Genomic DNA, 22,118 nt, shown 5'->3' on the forward strand with positions numbered 1-22,118 from the left:
CAATGAGGGCATTGAACGCTGCTGAATCCTCTGTAGGTGATGTCTTTACAGAGTAAAGTTGAGAGTCTTGGCCAGAATGAGGATCACCTGGGTCAGCACCAGCAGCCCAGGGTTCATTGGTATCATCAGGGTCTGTGTAGACAGGATAGCTGTACTCATCCTCATCCTCATCCTCGCCCTCCCCAGCGTCCACGTCAGAGTAGGTGGGCGAGACATTATGGGCCTGTGGAGAAAGTGGTTCCACAAGGACAGGAGTTGAAACAGAGTCCTTCTTTTTCTTTAGAGGAATCTTGTAGGACTCCATCGGTTGTTCCGGGGCAATTTTTCGCTTGTGGAGGGAAAGTCTGCCCGTTTCGGCATCAATGAAATGTTCTTGTTGCTCTTCTACTGAAGATTGCCGATGCTTCAAGGTGGGAACCACCGTCGACGACTTCGACCGAGGACACCTTCTCGGGCACGCTGGCGACCACTCTAGGGGTGAAAGCATTCGTCGCCACCTTCGGCGGCAACGTGAAGTGAATGGGCGTCGACGCTTTATGAGGTTTCTCAACCGGCTTCGAAGGTGGAGGATCTCTTGGTCCGACAGCCGAGGCCTTCTCCTTGATGCGCTGTAGGGAGTCCGTTACTTGCTTGGTGAAAGCGGTGGACGGCCGCGCCGAGTCAACGGGATCCTTCTAGGCACCACTAGGTGTGGACTCTCGGGGTGCGCCGCTCTTGGCCTTGTCTTGTTGACGCAGAGTCTCGAGAACCTTCGGATCACCGAGTCCTTTGTTGGTGTCGACAGCCTTCGGAGCCGATTTACTCGGCTCGACCACCTTGACCTTAGTCTTCGGCGCGGCAGACTTCGTCTCGACGCCCTTGACTTGAGTCTTCGTATCGACAACACCCTTCTGCTTCTTCGGCGCCGAGGGCTCCGAGGCCTTAGATCCGACCAAAGTAATGCACACTTTCAGTTTCGAGGTGGGCACCAGTGCTGTTGCTTGTGTCGAGACCGTTGGTTTCGCTTTCGGTTTCGATTTTGCAGGGTGCGGCTCAATAGTAATGTCCGTGGCCGAGCCCGAAGGCGGGGCCGTGGAACCCATTGTGAGATCTTGGGTAAGGCCTAGTGGCGATCCCTCGACCTGAGACTTATAAATCGGTACAGCCCCAGTGTCAGTGCGAGGTAGCTCATCGTCCGAGCTATCCTCCATGGCCCCAAGGGCCCGTCGTCGTCCCCTACCTCGTCGACGACTTCTTCAGCTTCGAACATTTCGGCGTCCGCGTCGTAGTTGTAGTCGACGTCTGACGCGGGATTCGACAGGTTGTCACCGATGTCCCGGTTAGCTTCCTCTTCGACATCCCCGGCATCGAAAGTGTCCGCAGGCGCCGGTGCAGTGTGCTGGGCCTCCTGGCGCGCAGCGCGTCGATGCTTAAGCGTCTTCTTGGACCTGAAGCGGGAACAGGCCATGCAACTGGCTTCATCATGGTCCGGCGACAGACACTTGTTGCACACCGGGTGGACGTCGATGTGGGGATACTTTGAGTAGCAGACGGGACATCTCTTGAACGGACTTCGGTCCATGATGAACAGTCGATAGGGTCTGGGGCGTCGACTGGGCCTTCCGCGCCGAAAGCAAGCGGGTGTATGGAATCCGGCTCGGAACCGAGCTGGAAGAGTTAGGCACCGAATGCAAGACTATACCAACGAAGAAAACTAAAGACCTTTTGGTCTTAAGAAAGTTTTTTATCGATTCCGACTAGAGGGAACCAATCTACATCCGAACCCAATGGCGGAAAAAAACAATCTGAGGATGGAGTCGATGCCCATGCGCACTGTAGTCCAGGGGAGGAGCCTCCTATCTCGTGATACTTCAAAGACTCTTCCAGGACAACAATGTGCGATCATCCGGACCCAACACTAGGTGGCGATCTATGCACAGATATGAATTCAGCAGCCCACATGCCTCGAACCTGTGCCGTACCGCCCTCCCCCTCCCGTCCCCTATAAACAGCAAACATGGGAAATTAACCAGAATCTTCACCTTATTCCTCCTGGCAAACTGAGACCAAGATTAAAGCAAAACTTCAACTTACACCTCCCTCTCAAAATGCTAATGATCTTACAGAACACTCCAACAAATCCATCATCGAGGTCCTTGATCATATTGCCCCAGCCTAATTAAAACTGCATAAAGACAATCCCGACAAATCCTGGTTTAATGCTGATCTCAAAAATGAGAGGCTCTTACTTAGGCTGGTCGAACGCACATGGAGGTAACACCCGTCCCCCTCGCCTAAATATTGCCCTCCTCAGAACTGCAAGGGATGACAACAAAAAGCACATCCTCAACAAAAGGCCAACTTCTTCCACACTCAACTTGACTGGGCTAAAAATCGACCCAGGGAACTATTCAGCATTATCAAAAATCAAACAGCTTCTGCTCCCCCCAAATAGTTGGCCTCAATTGAAAGATGCGATGAAATTACTAACTTCTGTTCCGAAAAAATCGCTAAGATTGACCAATCTTTTGCCTTATCCCTCCCACCACACTGCTCTTCACCCCTCACTGATCTCCCATCCAAGTCATCCTTTACACCTTTGCCCCGCCTGACCCTGTTCATCTCCCTCCCGCTATCTCCCCTATCAAACATTTCCTCACCAGCCCACTGCTAAAAAATAATGCATCTTGGCTTAACTTCACCCCAGTTACAGAGCGTGAAGTCCTCAACACCATCACCAAGCTTAAACCCTCCTGGACCCTCTCCCCACTAACCTTGTTCAAGATGTAGAGCATATCATTGCTCCGTATTGGACCACCATCATCAGCTCCTCCTTGGCCACAGGGTGTGTCCCTGTTTCCCTTCCATCATATCCTCAAAATTGCTACTGCCGACCCCACCGACATGAATAATCTGCGCCCTATCTCTAATCTTCCTTTTCTATCAAAGGCCCTTGAAAAATGCGCCTTGCTCCAACTGGACAAGCACATTGGCTCTTTTTGCCTTTTGGACACATTACAGTCATGCTTTAGATAGGGCTGCAGTACAGAATCTGCTATGCTCAACATTGTTATGTTATGTTATGTTATGTTATGTTATAACAATTTATTATGCGCGCAGCGACTCCAGCGAAGGAGCATCCTGGCGCAGAGACACGGAGCAGACATAACACAACAAGGCGAAAGGCAACAAAAAGTGCTGAACCAAGGGGGCTAAAATAGAAAAGTTTTTATGGCTCTACGAAACGACAGCAAGTCCTCTATCTGCCGAATTTCAACAGGGAGGGTGTTCCAGATTAATGCAGCTCTCACCCTGAAGGAACGGCCACCCATCCTGCTGAGCCTAAATCTGGGGACAACAGCAAGGGCCTGACCTTGCGATCGAAGGTTGCGGGTAGGGACATAGAAGGAGATAGAGTTGGCCAAGATCTCAGGGCCTATGCCTCTAAGGATTTTGAAGGTCAGACACAGGACCTTGAAGAGAATACGCTTCCTGACCGGGAGCCAGTGCAGGGAGCGGATGACATGAGACACCGGGGAGAACTTAGGAAGTCCAACAATAGCTCTCGCCGCGGCGTTCTGCACCCGCTGCAGACGAGTTAGCTCGGCCTGGTTAGCCCCCGCCAGCAAAGAGCTGGCGTAGTCCAGGCGTGAGATGATAGTTGCCTGGACCACAAGCTGTCTGGTCGGGGCGTCGAAAAACTTAAGCACCGGCCTAAGCCCTCTTAGGAGACCGAAGCAACAGGCTGCGATTTTTTTGGTGTGCCCTATGAAAGTGAGACCAGCATCTAGCCAGACCCCGAGATTCTTCACCTCCGACACTGGGGTCGGAGTGGGGCCAAGCTCCGAGGGCCACCACTGATCGCCCCAAAGCTCCACTCCCTTCCCGACAACCATCACCTCTGTTTTTGTGGCATTAAGCTGGAGACAGTTACCTGTCAACCAGCTGGCCACCGCCTTCAGGCCGGACTGAAACCTGGGGGCATCCTGTTCCGCATCCCCGCTGAGAGTAACCGCCAGCTGTGTGTCGTCGGCATATGAGACCATGGTTAGGCCCCACTGCCTAGCGACATCAGCCAGCGGTCTCACGTAGAGATTGAACAACGTGGGACTCAGCGAGGATCCCTGCGGAACCCCCATGGCCAGAGGCTGGAACCCGGACTTGAAGGGAGGGATGGCAACACAGAAGGAGCGGTTGTCTAGGAAGGAGCGGAACCATTGTAGCGCCTGGCCACCGATACCAATCTCCTCGAGCCGCACAAGGAGGATGCTGTGCGACACAGTATCGAATGCGGCGCTGAGATCTAACAAGATCAGCGCCGACGTCTGTCCAGCATCCAACCTTGCTCGGAGATGTTCCACCATCACCAGAAGGGCAGTCTCCGTGCTGTGGCCAGCACGGAATCCATTCTGTGTGGGATCGAGGGCATTGGACCGGGCTAAGTGTTCAGACAGGGCCAGATTGACATGGGCCTCTGTCAACTTAGCTGGCCAGGGCAGCAGCGAGATGGGACGGTAGCTTTCCGGCTTAGACGGGTCAAGAGATGGCTTTTTAATAATCGGAGACACCACCGCCTGCTTCCAGCTGGTGGGAACAACCCCAGTCTCTAGAGAGAGATTGACAAGAGAGCGTATAGCCACACGCCCCACAAAGGTCTGATCTCGAAAGAGCGCAGGCCTCACTGGATCGGATGGAGACCCAGATTTAACTTGCGTAGCAAGTTTGTCAAACCCTTCCAGGGTGAGAGGGGGAAAAGTGAGGAGAGTGGGCTGGTAGGGTGTCTCCTTAGGGCTACCCAACGCTATACCCGTACTCGGGAAAGTCCGATATATAGACTGGACTTTACCCAAGAAATAGGAAGCGAGGGACTCACAGTGTGTGACAGAGCTCTCAGCCGTAGAGATAGACCGCTTAGACATCAGATCTTTCACCGCCTTGAAGATGGCCTTCGACGGGTTGGTGCTGTTCCGGAACTCCTCGGCATAGAATGCCGCTCGGGCACGACAGATAGCCCGGTGATAGAGCTTGACGGACGCGACATAAGTAGCTTTTAGCTCAGCCCCATATGTCTTCCGCCAGGCCCTCTCCGCCCGTCTACAGGCACCCTTCAGAGCGCGCAGAGCGTCATCATACCAGGGACTTGACACTCGAGGATTGATCTTCATAGTTGCAACAGGTATCAAGACATCCAGAGCCCTAGTGAGCCAAGCGCAGAAGAGATCATACCCCTCCTCTACGTTGTTGAATGGGCCCAAAGGTTCCACTGACAGAAGATGGTAAAAGTCATCCAGCCTGAGTTTACTCCAAGGTCTCCTGGGTACCTGCTTGGCTGAGGAGGTGGAAATGTTGGAAGTCATAGGGCAGTAGATGGATACCAAAGAATGGTCAGACCACTCTACGGGAGCCACCGACGTGACTTTAGCCTCGGTCAAGTTGGTGAAAAAAGGGTCAAGAATATGCCCCCCGGAATGAGTGGGCTGAGAGACCAGCTGAGAAAGTTGAAAAGCCTCTAAGTCCGTAAGAATACTACGCGCTGTCAGACAGGATGGGGCATCGAAATGCAAATTCATTGCACATCCATATCTCTTTTGACAAAGGGGAGGCCTCCCTTCTCATTCTTCTGGACCTCTCTGCGTATTTCGATACCGTTAACCACTCCGCCTTACTCAACACCCTCAAAGTTCGTTTTGGCTTCAATGGTCTAGTACTTAAATGGTTCACCTCCTTCTTTCAGCACAGAACCCAACAAATTAAAATCGGCAATTGCCTCTCTAAACCTATTCCTGTCTCCCTGGGGGTGCCCAAGGGTTCTATTCTCTCTCCCTCCCTATTTAACCTCTTCATGAAACCCCTCACCCTCATTCTCAAGCAAGCAGGAATGAAATACCACCTCTATGCTGACGATACCCAGCTGTATTACAGGATCAAATCCCAAGCTGACATTCTGCACCTCAATGATACCATGACTAATATTCAACACTGGTTCCAGCATAATCACCTTAAGCTCAACCCTAAAAAAACAGAAGTCATTCTCTTTGCTCCTAAAAACAACCGACTCCCCATCCGACTCTGGATCTCTGACCTTAAAGCTCTCAACTGCTCTCTGTCCACTTCTAATTCAGTTAAATCCCTCGGAATAAGCACTGAGCACAACCTCAGCCTTTCTCCCCACATAAAAAATGCAGCCAAAGGCGTTCGCTTCATTCTACAATACCTCAAGAAAGTTAAACCCTTCAATCCTGCTGATGACGTCAAATTAGTTGTTCAATCACTAGTACTTTCTAGATTAGACTCCGGTAATGCCATTCTCTCTGGAACACCGAAAGCCCACTTAGCACCAATTAAATCTGTCCTTAACCTTGCGGCAAGGCTCATTTCGGAATGCAAGCGGTTTGACCACATTTCCCCCATCCTCTAAGATCTCAAATGGCTTCCCATTGAAGGCAGATCCACCTACAAGAATGCTTGTATTACGCATAAAGCCTTGCATCATCACACCCCATTGTATCTATCAGACAAACTCCAGAAAGCGCGCTGAACTCGAGAAATGAGGAGCACAAATACACTTGTGCTAGTACCGCCCTTCGTAAAAAAGAAAGCTACCCAGTCTTGCTCTTTCTCCGGAAATGCTCCCACTATTTGGAACTCACTCCCCAAAGATCTACGATGCAATCCCTCCTACCGCCGCTTCAAAAAAGAGCTCAAGCGGCACTTTTTAAACAAATACTGGGGTCCTTAGTCCTGCCACCAAACAGGGGTTCACATCCTGCCCAAGATGGTGCCATGTTCGCCACTTTAGACCTGACCTACTTCTCCCCCTTTTTTTTCCTTACATATACTTCCACCCTCCCCCTTCTAGTTCTCTTATATTCACTGCCTACTCCTGCATGTTATTTCCTCTCCCACCACCCCCTCACCTCCCCCCTACCTCCATACTGTACTGCCCTCATCCCTGACCACCCACGCTAGCTTATCTATTAATTACCGGTTTCGGCCTACATGTTCGCCTTATTTTATTGTTCATGTAATTATGGTCCTTCGCATATTGTTCTTATTGTCTTGCATATTACCTTTTCACACTAATGTTATTTTGCAATATGATCCTCTCTCTACCCTTCTAAAGTGCTCTGATACCTTCAGGTCTAGCCAACGCTATATAAAACAGTTTGAATAAATAAATAAATGCCAGGACAACAGGCATCAGACCCATGACCCCCCTTAAGGAGCATGAACAAGGGATGGTAAAGACACCAAATCCGACGAGGGACGGTGTGAGACCTCTCTCGCCCAGACAAAGACGAAAGGAAAAACAGAACTAGAAAGTTACGTGCCAAAGTAAGAAACAATGCAGCGAGACCTTCAGAGAAGGATCCAGGCATTGGACCCTATAACCCAAGAGGAACGAAGTACCAAGGGTCCAAACAACATGATTACGGTAGAGCATACCGCCTGAACACACACCACAGTGGAAGCAGCAAGAAACTGAACAATTGGGAGACTGTCCGCCCAAGAAACAGAGCCACAGCATGAGGCCCGTGGGTGGAAGAAAAAAACACCTTAATGTGTACTGCCTAGGACATGTGACAACTGTGGCAGGCCCAAGCCCAGAGCCTAGTGCCAACAGACAGAGGAGCCACCATTTGAGCAAAAGCTCATGTATACATGTATCCAAACCAATTAAAAGGCACCACAGAGTGGATAGCCTGCAAGGCTATTAACACACAGAGGACACTATCCCGAAGGAAAGAGTAAGCAAAAAAGACTTAGTATGCGAGCACCCTAGTGCGTGTAGAATTCACGATATACACACAAGAGACAGGAATGTGGACACGCGTACAAGGAGTGACTAAACCCTAATAGGGGAGTAATGCAAGCGGCACCACGGCACCGGTGTGCTGCACAACAGTTACGAATGTAGAAAAAGTAAAAGGTCCCAGAGGGGGAAGAATCCTGGTCTCCTGTGAGACAGCGGAAACAGACCACAAGACTGCCCACAAATGATATAAAGAAGGCACAGACAGAAGCCTGGAGCCAAAGCCTACACCGCCAAAGACCGACACTGTCTATCAAAATGGAGAACATCGAGAAGAATACACACACAGTAATGCCACCTAAAGCAGCGCCTGTGCCATAATGGGAGTAAGAACTCACACCCAGAAAAAACATCAGGGGTGGAGCACAGATCCAGAGGCAGAAAGGCAGAGACCAGAGTCACTCGTTGAGAACTAGGAATATGCACAGGACAGGAAGGGACAAAGCGGCTCGTGTCTTGCAAGAAGCAAGGAACCGGAGACCGTTCCAGGGAAGACCTTCCCCCCTCCCAGAGCATGTCCACTGATAGACAGGAAAGACATGCACAGCGAGGTTGTAGGAACATGCCAGGGTTACAAAACCCCCTACAGAGGCGGGGATGTATTACGGACCAACCATAGACAACCAATGGTAATCCTTGGAGAGTAACCAATCCTATGGAACTCACCAGAGGTTTGCCAAAGTTCCTGGGCAACGAAGAGTAGCAATATGATTGCCAACAAATACCCCACATAGGGTAAGGCACAACCCTACAAAAGAAGGGTCCCTCTTGAGACAAGCTCGTAGGCAGCGGCTCAAAGGAAAGGTAAACACAGCATAACCAGCTGTACCAGAATAAATAAAATAAATAAATAAACAACACAATGAGCAGCCACACAACCTAGGACATCTGCAGCCCATGACGGGTAACAGAAAAGAGATACATGTACAGGAGGCGCCTGAACGCAGAAGCAGCATGGGCGTCAAAAAGAGTGACCCCCATTAAATGGTATATCTTGTTAAGCCACTCCTGGACATGCTCTAGGAAAACGCCATCTCGCAACCACGCGTGGCGGCATATGGCAACTGACCTGACCATAGTACAACCCACAGGGTCCGTGGTGACCATGGCAGACCGAATTAAAAAGTGCGCCATATCATGCCCATCACGGATTAGGTGGGCCTGATCGGCACAAGAGATCCCCGACAAGGAGGAGCTGGTCAACAGGTACTCAAAGGGCAAATGTAGCCTGAGCAAATACACACAACATGATGAGGGACCGGAGTCCGAAGCTGGCGGATGCAAACACATCGCTGCCATATGACTTCAACCACCGAGACTCCCGAGTGGGAGGATGCAACGGAACAGGAGGAACAGAGAGAGCTGCCTGAAGCACAAGTCCGCCAGCTCCAGGATGGAGGGTCAAACAGGCAGGGTCAGTGGAAGCCGGCCGATGTGCCACAGCACGATCCACGTAGTCCCCCGAGGAGGGCAGTGCCCACGTTCCGAGAAGGTTGACAAACAATGACTCCGCAATAAGTAACAATGGTGCCATGTTCCCCGCGCCTTAGTGGAGAATATACAGCAAAGGCTCCGAAGGTCTAGAGACTGAGGGCGGCCCCATCTTTAAAATGTCTGCATCCTTGCAAACAGCCATGATGAATGTCCACTAGCCTCCATGGCCCCGCGAGGAGGTGAAAGCAAGTAGGTGATGGACGCAAGCTAAACCGGCCACTTAATAGAGGCTCAGCAGCAGGATGAATGGGCCAATTCTCCACTGGCGCTTGCCGTGGAGAGCAGTGAAATGACTCAGGGAGTGGTGAACCCACCGGGACCAAATCCTCCACCACTAAAGCTGGAGACAGTACTGCCTCGACGACCTCCAAAGAGGCCTAGACTCCTTGAGTTGAGCCGGCAACCTCCGAAAAGGTCTGGACTCCTCGAGTCATACAAGCGACCACTGAAGAGGCCAAAACCCTTCGAGGGGAGCCGGCGTGGGCAACCTCCAAAAAAGAGGAAAAAACATGAAAAAGGGGGTGTTCCCTTAAATTACAAGAATCAAAGTTTAACTAACATCAACAGTATACCCACACACCACAAAAAGAATCAATTTATTCAAGTAAGTTTTTAATTTTCATTTTTTATATAAATATCAACACGATTTTTTGTAATAAATAGAGTAATTCCATTTAAGCAATACAAAGCATTTAGGAAGAATATACATAAAAAAACATGTAAAAACAGTCTAAAACCTAGGACACGCAGTGACACTTCAAAAAAGGGGCACCAAATAGATCCACTCATACATCCAAACATCCCTTTTATACAGTCAAATTCATACACAGACATTCACATCCATATCACTACACACAAGGACAAGAAAAGCGCCGACGCGCGTTTCGGACAAGTGCCAATAGAGGCTTCCTTTATCAGGGCGCACTTAAGATATTACACAGGCAGACAAAGTGAATAATGTCTGTGACACGGTCCTGAGAAGCGGTCCTAGTTGCAGCAAGGCTGTGGGTGGGTATTCTGTGGGCAAAAAGGACAAATTAGGGACAGCTCAGGATAAAAATTTCATAAACGGCTGTCTCAGGATTAAATGAATCTATCCCCTGGGAGAATGCCATTCAGTGAATGGCCGGGAGACGTAGCACTCCTGCACAGATCTTCTTGCTCTTCCACATCCGCCCAGTTTTTCTGTTCTAGACTTATTCATGAGAGAGTTTCTTTTTAGGTTAGGGTTTTATCTGTAACTCACTTGTTTGCTTTGCTCTTTACATTTCCTTCCTGTTTCATTTTAGTCGATTCTTTCTTCAAATAAATTTCTTTTTATAGTGTTTATTTTTCTTTTTTGGTTATACCTTGATTCCTGGTTTCCTGTGTAATATCTTAAGTGCGCCCTGATGAAGGAAGCCTCTATTGGCACTTGTCCGAAACGTGCGTCGGCGCTTTTCTTGTCCTTGTGTGTAGTGATATGGATGTGAATGTCTGTGTATGAATTTGACTGTATAAAAGGGATGTTTGGATGTATGAGTGGATCTATTTGGTGCCCCTTTTTTGAAGTGTCACTGCGTGTCCTAGGTTTTAGACTGTTTTTGCATGTTTTTTTATGTATATTCTTCCTAAATGCTTTGTATTGCTTAAATGGAATTACTCTATTTATTACAAAAAATCGTGTTGATATTTATATAAAAAATGAAAATTAAAAACTTTTTTGAATAAATTTATTCTTTTTGTGGTGTGTGGGTATACTGTTGATGTTAGTTAAACTTTGATTCTTGTAATTTAAGGGAACACCCCCTTTTTCATGTTTTTTCCTCTTGTTCTCGCCCTGGCGGGTTGTTCCCCAATTGTAGTTTCTTCTTAGATTCAGGGTCCCTCTTCTGTTTTACAATTTACAACCTCCAAAAAAGGCCTCAAGTCGAGCCGTCGACCTCGAAGGCCTCGACTCCTCTAGTCCAGTCAGCGTCTGTGACCTCCAAAAAGGTCCCGACCGTCTAAGTCGAGCTGGCATCGGCGACCTTCGAAAAGGCCTTGACCGATCGGAGTTGGACTGACGTAGACTCATCTTCCCCGAGGGGGCGAGAGTACGCCGAAGCGGTGTCGTGCACAGAGCCACCTCCAGCGATGCTGCAGGAAGCCTCGGAAGGCTGTGCAACAGTGCTATGGAAGGGCTAAAGATCGTGGGATCCCACTCCGGGCCGTGTCCCAACGTTGCGGCGACTTTGGTGTCAGAGTCAGGGCACTCGGTTGGAGCCGAGAGCAAACCCGCCAGGGAGGGAGGGGGGACGGGGGGGGGGAATGCTTACCTGAGGTAGGAGGGTGAATGACGGCGATGGTGCATGGACCGGGCCCGCCGCACGGACGACTCCGCTGCAGAAGGAGACCGGCGTCACGAGGGGTCCGTTCGGGACATCCGGGCATACAGCAGCACCATGCGGCAAACGATGCACTCCACTGAGTTATGGTACTCTCCCAAGCACCATATATAGAGTTCATAAGGGTTCGTCACTTGCATCCGTCGCGAGCAGGACCGGCACAGGATCGAACACACCTGGATGCGAAAGGAGTCGAAAAGTCCTGTAATGAACAATAATAGGCCGAAGGTATTACTTTCCCGGATCCGCGTTAGGACGCGGAAAAGAAGAAAAACTGACATCAGCACGTCGGGAGGGGTTTATATGGGTCCACTGACTTCACTTCCGTGGACGACGTCAGGACGGAGCCAGGCCGCTCACCCTCCTGGCACGCAGAGGTATTGCTGGGAAAAAAAAAGATTTTCCAGATCCAGTCTGACCCCTGGGGAGATATTTTAAGTTAAGGAATCTGTGGCTAGATGTCTCTGTCAGATGATTGCCCTACCTAGACTTCTGTATGTACTGAAAAACTCCCTGATGTTTGTCCCGAAAAAATTCTTTAAGAGGATAGATGCTTTACTGTGCTCGCTCTTTTTAGGTCGAGGACTATCGGTTCTGCCGTAAGGCAGAAACCGGAAGTCAGAGATTTAATGATTCTTAGAGTGCTGCATTTATCCCTCCCTCTTTTTGCTCTTTCTCCATTGGCTGGCTTCCTAAATGGAGGCCAGCCATTGGAGGAGAGAGCTGTCTCTAAGAATAGGCTCCGTCTTTTTCGGATTTGGGGGTGTGTTCCTTGCTGTTCTTTCCACTTTTTTCCACGCCTCCTTGAACAGCAAGAACACGCCCCCAAATCCGAAAAAAACGTGGAGCTTTTATCCGCCATTTTGCAGCTCGCTTCCCGACATCGGACGTCTCATCCTGCCTCCCCGAGGTCAATGGCGGCAGATAGCGGCATTGTTACAGTGGTTGTGGCTCCCGAGCGAGTGGCCACCTCGCTTTACAGTTTAATTGAAGCCGGTGCCCACCCGGCATTTGCCCCGCAAAGTGCGCGAAATTGTCCCCGCTGCCGCCCGGCCGTGACCAGGAAGTCAGGCAGGCCGGGGGCGGGACTGCGGGACACCCCGTGAACTCATTTCCCGGGCCGCGCTCTTATTGGCTGCCGGCCCGGGATTCCCTAGTGACGTCACTCCCCGGGCCGCGCTGGGATTGGCTGCCGGCCCGAGGAGATTGCGAGGCGCCGCCTGAGGAGAGGAGCCGGCAGAGAAGATGGCCGCATGCTGCCCGGGGCTCCCGTGAGCTGCTGGGAGCACCGGTGGTCCAGCGGGGAGAAGGAGTCCCCGAGAGGAGGAGAGGACCCCGCCGCTGGAGCCACCGCCTGGGAGAGAGCCGCCGCCGGGAGCTGGCAGACCACGTTTGTGGTATTCGGTGTAAGCTGCTTTGCACAACCGCCTACATTATTACAAAAATAACTACCGCCTACATTATTCAAAAAATAACTAGCAACATGAGAATTATTTTCATTAAAAATTACAATAATAATGAAGATCTTTCTAACAGCGGTGATGGAAACATGAAAATAATAGCATTATCTCCTAGCAGTGGTAGTGGTGTTAATAGTAACGGTCATTATAGTGGTGTGGTGGGTGACGGGGAGTGTGCTTAAAGATCAGAGGTCAAATGTTTTAGCTTAATGGAGCGTGCCTGCAGCAGAAATGCCGCTGGGCGTACAAGGGGCATTAAAATACAAATACATACACAATAATTATGAAACATAAATATAGACAATCATTTTGCTGATAAATAGCGTGCTGACGTATAATGACAGTGAAATTAAATCACATGTATTGTCTATGGAGAGGATATGTAAATTATATTTTTATTGCAACGAATATTTGAAGTTTCGTACATTTTGGGATACAGAGAAGCATCACTGGTTGCGTAAAATAAATTAAAAATAAAATAAAAAGATGAGGAAATGCCGTGGATTTTGTGTGATACCTGTGGCAGAGAGTCCCCTATTCACTAACCCCATATGGACAGTTGTTGACTTTCCTGCCACGTGTTTAAAGGCAGCCTCACAAACAGCCCACAAAATGCATGCTTTCAGTGACGTGTAAAGGCGCATTGAGGCCTTCATGTCTGTTGGCATATTGTTTCCTGGCATTTGGCGAGAGTGACAGTGAGTGCAGTAAGTGCAAGAGTGACAGTGAGTGCTGAGTGACAGTGAGTGCAGAGTGAGTGCGAGAGTGACAGTGAGTGCAGAGTGAGCGCGAGAGTGACAGTGAGTGCGAGAGTGACAGTGAGTGCGAGAGTGACAGTGAGTGCGAGAGTGACAGTGAGTGTAGAGTGACAGTGAGTGCAGAGTGACAGTGAGTGCAGAGTGACAGTGAGTGCAGACTGACTGCAGAGTGAGTGTGACTGCAAAGTGACAGTGACTGCAGAGTGACAGTGACTGCAGAGTGACAGTGACTGCAGAGTGACAGTGACTGCAGAGTGACAGTGACTGCAGTGTGTGAGTGTGGAGGGTGAACAGTGTGAGTGTGCAGGGTGAGCAGTGTGTGAATGTGTAGGGGCAGTGTGTGAGTGTGCAGGAAACGAACACTCAAACTAAGTCCACCACACACATACAAAACACCACACACATAAGACCACACACACACACACCACACACACATACACCACATACACCACACGCACACTGTAGAGTGTTGTGTGCTGTAGAGTGCTGTGTGCTGTAGAATGCAGAGTGTTGTTGTGTGCTGTAGAGTGCTGTGTGCTGTAGAGTGCTGTAGAGTGCTGTGTGCTGTATGCTGTAGAGTGCAGAGTGCTGTGTGCTGTAGAGTTCTTTGTGCTGTCGAGTGCTGTGTGCTATAGAGTGCTGTGTGCTGTCGAGCGCAGAGTGCTGTGTGCTGTCGAGCGCAGAGTGCTGTGTGCTGTCGAGCGCAGAGTGCTGCGTGCTGTAGAGTGCTGTGTGCTGTAGAGTGCTGTGTGCTGTAGAGTGCTGCGTGCTGTAGAGTGCTGCGTGCTGTAGAGTGCTGCGTGCTGTAGAGTGCTGTGAGCTGTAGAGTGCTGTGAGCTGTAGAGTGCTGTGTGCTGTAGAGTGCAGAGTGCTGTTGAGTGTGTCTGTGAGGGTGGCTGTGTGTAGGGTGTAGCTATTGGCATTGTAAATGACAATGCCATTTGTTTAACTGTTAAGCTATTGGCAATGTAAATGACAATGCCATTGAGGATTTAAAAAAAAAAAAGAAATGTCATGAGCAATGCCAATAGCTCTACCTTTAATGATGCCGAGACCATTGCATTGTAAATGCTTGTTAACCTTCCCATACCAAACAACTGGTGATCACTACAACTGGTGATCATTAAATAATGGTGTTCTACTCACAAGAGCATACTCTCAATCCGACAGACCCCGGAAGTCGCACGAGGATACAAGAGTGGCATATCCTCCGACACAAGAGCTACAGAAATGCCAAGCCCCACATGATAACACAACTTTGGAAAAAAGCTGAAAAACATGTAGAATGGTAGAGAGTGATCAATGGGAAGAGCTTTGCAGAAGACCTTAGAAGGAGGCTATCAGGGCAGTTTTCGACTGGTACCATTCAAGATACTTCATAATCATATTATACGCAGACTCTACTGCACCGTCTTGGGAAGAGCACAAACGGGAATTGCTTAAGGCGACATGGAGAAAAACATGCACACTTATTGTGCACACAATATGGGAATGACCTCAGATTAGGAGACTCTGGAGGAGGATGGGACAGTGCCTATCCATAAGGACTGATGGGGAGAGAATGTGGCTTATGGCCAAAGCTACCGACTTTGGAAATGGTGAACCAGGTTTAAGTCTCGGTGTTGGCTCAACATCTTGTGATTCTGGGTAAATCACAATCCTCCAATGCCTACAAAAAATGTCAATTAATGTGTCCTTATATAATGTAGCTGGTGCTCATGTAGCGCTCCTTCAGGTCAAGTTTGTGGTATATACAACTGCAAAACGCAACAAAAAAAAGGACTGAGAAGTGCATGAAAATAACAGAAAAGGTTCTCTATGAAGTCAGAGGAAGCCCAAATAAATGTAGTCTAGTTGGGAGCAGCTGACGGGAAAATAGAGTATAGACAAATTGAATGAGGGCGGAATGTACTGCAGAATAGAATAAAGCATCCATAATTGGAAAAGGCCAAGCATCAGAACTCCCCACGATAGAGAAACAGGACCGATAAGAAACATGAAGCCAAATTGAGTTTCATGAATGTGAATGTATTACAACTGACTCTATAACCTGCAATATGCATCAATGATGAATATCCATGCCTTTGTTTAATTGTTTAGTTGGAATTGCATAGCCAACAAAAGATGTTAAAAACATAGTTAGTAAGTGTTTTTTTAAAGGAGAGCTAGATTGGAATGTTCTAGCAGAGGCCAAAGAATTTCCTTTATTTCTAGTAACTCATACGCTGTCTTTTTATCACCAAAAAGAAATATGGATATTCCTCTTGAAGAATGGGCATACAGGAAGAGAAAGGACACAGTGGAGACACCCTCAGCTCACAAGAATTCAGAGGGTTAGAAAAAGATTCTTCTAAATCAAGCAGAATACTTTGGTCCTCTATTATCTGCAATTACGAGCTGACCCCTACAACACTCCAAAAGGATAGTCTGCACTCTCCCAAGAGAACCATCTGCAGATGACTCGACTGTAATTGATACTCAGTCAGCCTATCGCTTAAAACTGGATTATCAGAAACCTCTACTTGGGTGTTATACAAAGGAAGAATGGAGCTTGAAGAAATTGTGCTCTCCATCTGAAACCAGCTCTCGTAATACCACTTAGGAAAACTGGACAACTGCACTGTTTTGATGTTCTGGCATTGTTTCGACCCTCGACCAATCGCCTGTTTTGCTGATGGGACCTAGGGATTATTAACAATCTGAAAACATTCAGGATTATCCAGGCTAATGCCCTCATTCTGTTCTCAAGGTATAGTGGCCACTGACTGCAGCTAACCCACACCTAGTGTGTTTTCATTTTTGCTCTCCTGTTAGGAATTTGGACATGGAATCCTTCCTCAATAGCTCTAAATGTTTAAGAAGTAAACACTTAATGAACTTATATTGGTAGTAAAAAGTATCCAGGTCCAATGGTAAAGGGTTTTCTTACCTGTTCACTACCTTCCATCTCCCCATGGGCACAGCTCAGTGAGTTTCCTGATATCAGTTCTTCCCAAGTAAATAGGAGTGAATCCGTTATTTCGCCAAAGGGGTTAAAATCAATTAGCCAAATCTTTCCCTGCAACCATAAACAAAACAAAAAAAAAAATCAATGTAAGACTTCTGGTCTAATATTTCTTTTGGTTAAGACAAACATATTCATCCTGCTACCATAGTGCAATTACAACATGCCTATTGTATCAAAGATTTTCATCATTCCAGCTCTGTCCAATGTCCTCTGGTGGCAAGGAACGAGATAAGAAGATTAAAGAAGTATTGGCAAAGTCAATAGGTCTCGGCAATCCGATAGCTATTGGTGTTGTCAATGTCAATGCTTTTAGCCATGTTGAACAGCAGCACCGCTGCTGTTCAACATGCCTGAAAGGTATGGAAAAAAGCGCTAAGACGCAGCCAGCGCGGTCTGCTTCATAGCACATTTTTTTAATGAACGAAGGGGCGGGCCAAACAGAACAATGGGGGAGGAGGACACAACGGGGAGGCGTGTCAAGCAACACAACACGGTAGGGGGTGGAGGACGGTTAGGGAGAGGGTAAGCCAAGCACACAGCAGAGGAGGGGTGGGGGGGATCTTAGAGCCCGTGCACCAGCCGATCCCTGGAAATATATGTTATATAAATCATACAACTAATATCACATAAAATATGACAAGACTCTTCAAAATTCCAAAACATTTCTTTGTTTACCATGTGGGACGTACAATTTACATGCCTAGATATGTGTAATACTTGAAAGAAGTAAAAATGTAGCAGACATGAACCAAAACCAATGCAGTAACTTAATTTAGATAATCTGATACAATAGGGTCCCTGGAATTTCAAATGTTGTGCACATTAATACTACCATTGCTATAAGTCATTGTACTTTATAATGTTTCTTACAGATATATTGTTAACAAAGGTAAGTAACTTGTTCATCTGAAAGAAACATGTTAGTTATAGGTTCCTTACCTTAGAATAGATACCCCAGCAATACCAACCCCTGAGGTGGGTCTGCGAACCAAGATCACACCAAAAAGTTCTGGAGAACAGAACGGCCAAAGAAGCCGTCTCTCCGGACTTGGCTGTCCAGGCAGTAGTGCTTGATGAACCTATGCAGTGATGCCGATGTAGCTGCCTGACAAGTGTCATTCAGGGGAACTCCCCGACCCAAGGCCGTGGTGGCAGCAGTCGCCCTGGTGAAATAGGCGCGCAGTCCCAGTGGAGGCTCCTTTTTAGCGAGAGAATAGCAGGCTTTAATACACAAAACTACCTATCTAGAGATAGTCTGCTTGGTAAAGCCCAACCTTTTTCGGCGCCCACGTAGCCAACAAGGAGCTGGTCATTCACCCGGAACTGTTTGGTGCGATCCAGATAAAAGGAAAGTGCACGTTTTGGGTCCATACAGTGGAGCCTCTCTTCCTCTTTCAAAGGATGCAGAGGCGGAAAGAAGGTGGGCAAAGTGATGGTCTGCCCGATGTGGAAGGCAGTGACAACCTTGGGCAGGAAACATGGACGAGTCATGGGAACTACCTTGTCCGGATGTACTGACAGGAAAGGAGGCTTAGATGAAAGAGCCTGGAGCGCACTCACTCGTCTTGCCAAGGTGATGGCAACTAGGAATGCAGTTTTAAGCGTTAGAAGCCTCAAAGGACAATTGTGAAGCGGCTCAAAGGGAGCTCACCTTAAATAGGTTAAGACTAGGTTCAAGTCCCACTGAGTCATAACGAAAGGAATAGGAGGAAAGAGGTGAGCTATGCCTTTCAAGAAACGATTTACCACCGGGGACTTGAAAAGAGAAGGCTGACTTGGAAGCAGAAGGACGGCAGAGATGGCAGAGAGATAGCCCTTGATAGTGCCCGGAGCAGAGCCCTGCTGGGCTAGAGAAAGAAGGAACAAGAGGACCTCAGAAAGAGGAGCAGAAAGGGGATCCACAGCCTTTGCTGTGCACCATGCCACAAACTTATACCATCGGCAGGTATGTACTGTCTTAGTGGAGGGAAGTCTGGCTGCCAAGATTACATCACAGACTTCGGGAGGCAAGTCAAATAACGTCAACTGCCGCCGCTCAATCTCCACGCAAGGAGGTGGAGGCTGGACAGGTTCGGGTAGAGGACCGTCCCCTGCTGCTGTGACAGAAGATCCTCACGAAGAGGCAGTCGGATCGGTGGATCGGTGGCCATGTTAAACAGCTAGGGATACCAGACTCTTCTTGCCCAGTCTGGAGACACAAGAAGGACTTGGGCCCGGTCGCGCTTGATCTTTTTTCAGCACTATGGGCAGAAGTGGTATAGGCGGAAAGGCATATAGAAGACCGCAACTCCACTCGCAAAGAAATGCGTCGCCTAGCGAGTGCCGCATTGGAAATTCCAACGCGCAGAATTGCTGACATTGCACGTTCTCTTTGTGGCGAATACATCTAACCAAGGCTCTCCCCACTGCTGAAAGAGACAAAGAGCCTCTTGACATAGCGTCCACGACACCACCCAGCCCTGTTTGTTGCAGTACCACATGGCGGTGCTGTTGTTAGTGAAGACCTGCACCACTTTTTCTTTGACAGAAGGAAGAAATGCTTTCAGTGCAACACGAATCGCCCAGAGCTCCAACAGGTTGATGTGGAGCTTTGACTCCGCTGGAGACCATAGACCTCATCCCTGCCTCTCCCATGTTGCAGCACCATCCCAGAAGTGATGCATCTGTCACCACTGTGAAATCTGGTTGGGGAAGCAATCCTGGTTCGTTAACCACCACTGCAATTGCTGTGCAGTGCCCTCTGAGATCTGGACAACATCGGAAAGATTTCCCTGATGCTGCGCCCACTGGAACTTCAGGTCCCACTGCAGAGCCTGCATATGCCTACTGGCATGACCCACCAGCAGCCTCAAGGTCAATCTTACCGATGCCGCTCGCAGTCTCTTTTTGCTGTCAACGAGGGAGCTGTACCTACATTGCCTCTCCTGCCATTGTGACCATCGTTGCTCCTGTTTGTGGAATCACTGCTGACTCGGGGGTCCGGGACTGCGAGGCCCACTGGTCAGCGCGCAGGAAACATCATGCGTACCTGCTGCCTCTTCCCGTGACCCCTCCCTGCCGAGCCTGTTGCCTGAAGCCGGCTGCACTTTAAAAGACGACTCGCGGCCCCCGCTCCGCGGGAGCCGCTCGCAGTCTCTTTTTGCCGTCAACGAGGGAGCTGTACCTACAATGCCTCTCCTGCCATTGGGACCATCGTTGCTCCTGTTTGTGGAATCTCTGCTGACTTGGGGGTCCGGGACTGCGAGGCCCACAGGTCAGCGCGCAGGAAACATCACGCGCACCTGCTGCCTCTTCCCGTGACCCCTCCTCCATTGTGTACAAAAGGCCGGCCCATCTCGCGGGACGCACGCGGGACGGAGCCCGGGGCAAAGCCCGGGCAAAGGGCCGGCCCTCTGAGGCCCTCAGAGGCCGAGTGAGGCCGGGCAGGGCCTACGCTCTTTCACTCCACTTACTGTCACTATAAGTAGGTGTATTGTCCGTCATGGCCCAAAGTCCAGACAAAGCACTCGCAGAGAAGACGGGGGGTTTGAATAATGGCACACTTGATAATTATTTCACTAGGGCTCTCACTGACCTAGACAGGGAAAAGTTATTGGCAGAGCGTCGGGCAGAGCGTCGTCGCTCTGTCGAATGTTTGAAGAACAGGGCTTCCACAGATCCCTCACCTCACTCCCTTTCCCCTAATGTAGGATGTACTGGTAGCAACGAAGATCTATTAGCCTTGGAGAGTGTCTCACTTTTGTTACGAGATTGCACTCCCACACCTCTGGTCCTTATCGACCAGTCTATAAGTGACACTCCTCTTCCCAGTCCCATTTGTATAGATGTCGATCCGACTACCCGGACTCTGGTCCGGGTCAAACCCGCCCAAATCAAGTCGAAGAAAACGTTACCTGCAAAGGTCCATGGTCCACCACCTAGCAAAAGAAGACGGAAGGGTGGGGACCCGCAAAAGCCCAAGATCAGTCATACCGACTTTGGCAAACCCCCAAAGTATAGCACCAGAATTGCCCCGGCCACAATGGTCGCTCCAGCTAATACGTTAAACCCGCCACCTCCCTCACCACTGGCATCAGTGTTACAGGCTGAGATCTCCACTGTTCAAACTGACAGCCGCGTTGACCCCTTCTTAAAGGATGCACCTACTGCCGTCTCACTGGATAACATGGAACACCTAATTAGGTCTTTCATCCTACCCATAATAGAGAGACTGAAGAGGGTTGAGAAAAGGCTTGAGGACATTGAGTTTGCAATGAGTAACAACAGGGGACCAACCAAGGTACTGGTGAGTGGGGTTGTCCCACCTCCAGCCTTGGTTACATTGTGTACTCCCAATGCCCCCAAAGTCTCAGCTCAATCTACTAATCAAACAAACCCCAAGCAGCAGAAGGCACCACCCCCCAAGCAGGGCAACAATCTAGTTTCTAAACCAGCTAGTGAAGTCCCAAGGGGACCTCAAAAGGTATTTGCAGGAAACACACGGGAGGACTGGGGTACTACTAGACGTACCAGGGCATCTACCCGCAAAGGCCCCCAAGTAGAACTACCTCCTGAAACGGTCCCTTAAGTAGTTGTTCTGACAGGGGTCCCTACATTGTCAGATAACAAGAGGGAAGGGTTCCACCAGCTGAAAAATAAAATTATGCACTGGCTTAGCCAATTTAGACCACTCACACACAACATCAATGGTGAGATTGTGCATGTCCGGCGACTTTCTTGGTTGGGTAGCAGGGTCAAGGACAGCGAGGGAGACCTAGTTGTCGTAAACTTCAGAGACCCACGTGCGGTCAACTATATACTAAACTGGCCCCCAGGTAAGGACAGCAATTCCATCGTCCCTCGTCCCCTGACCTACTTCTACCATAGATCTTTAGTGTTCCCCTCTATCTACACCGGTGGTCAGGTTCCTGCTCAGACCTTCCCTTCAATACCTTATAACACCAGGTTCCAGTCACAAGTACCACACCCTCCACCTGCCGTTGACCCCTTTGGGTGGAATATGGTACCTCCTAGGTTTAATAGAAACACCAATAGGAGAATGGATCATCTGAGACCCTTTACACCCCTGGAGACAGTAAATAGGTTTGATGTGTTTACAGGTATGGACGACTGTGATTGAAGATTACAGTCTGAACAGGGCACGGGTGGCCAATCAAAAACATTTGGCCCTGAAGGTACAGTTTATGAGAGTCCCAAAGTAGTTTCAACATCTATTATGCCATCTTGGCAACTGGGGTTACA

General features: G+C 49.1%; 1 protein-coding gene across 2 annotated transcripts in view; it reads right to left on the bottom strand.

Moving 5' to 3' along the window:
- The window catches only part of CDC123 (cell division cycle 123), a 414,248-nt gene that overhangs the window by 45,318 nt on the left and 346,812 nt on the right, over positions 1–22,118 (bottom strand). For both annotated transcript variants that reach the window (XM_086919873.1, XM_086919878.1), the window contains one exon: positions 16,800–16,928. In XM_086919873.1, the coding sequence (XP_086775999.1) occupies positions 16,800–16,928 (129 nt within the window). The remainder of the gene's footprint in view (positions 1–16,799; positions 16,929–22,118) is intronic.

Source organism: Lissotriton vulgaris, chromosome 1_1, assembly GCF_964263255.1.
Source record: "Lissotriton vulgaris chromosome 1_1, aLisVul1.2, whole genome shotgun sequence".
In the NCBI taxonomy this organism is placed as follows: Eukaryota; Metazoa; Chordata; class Amphibia; order Caudata; family Salamandridae; genus Lissotriton; species Lissotriton vulgaris.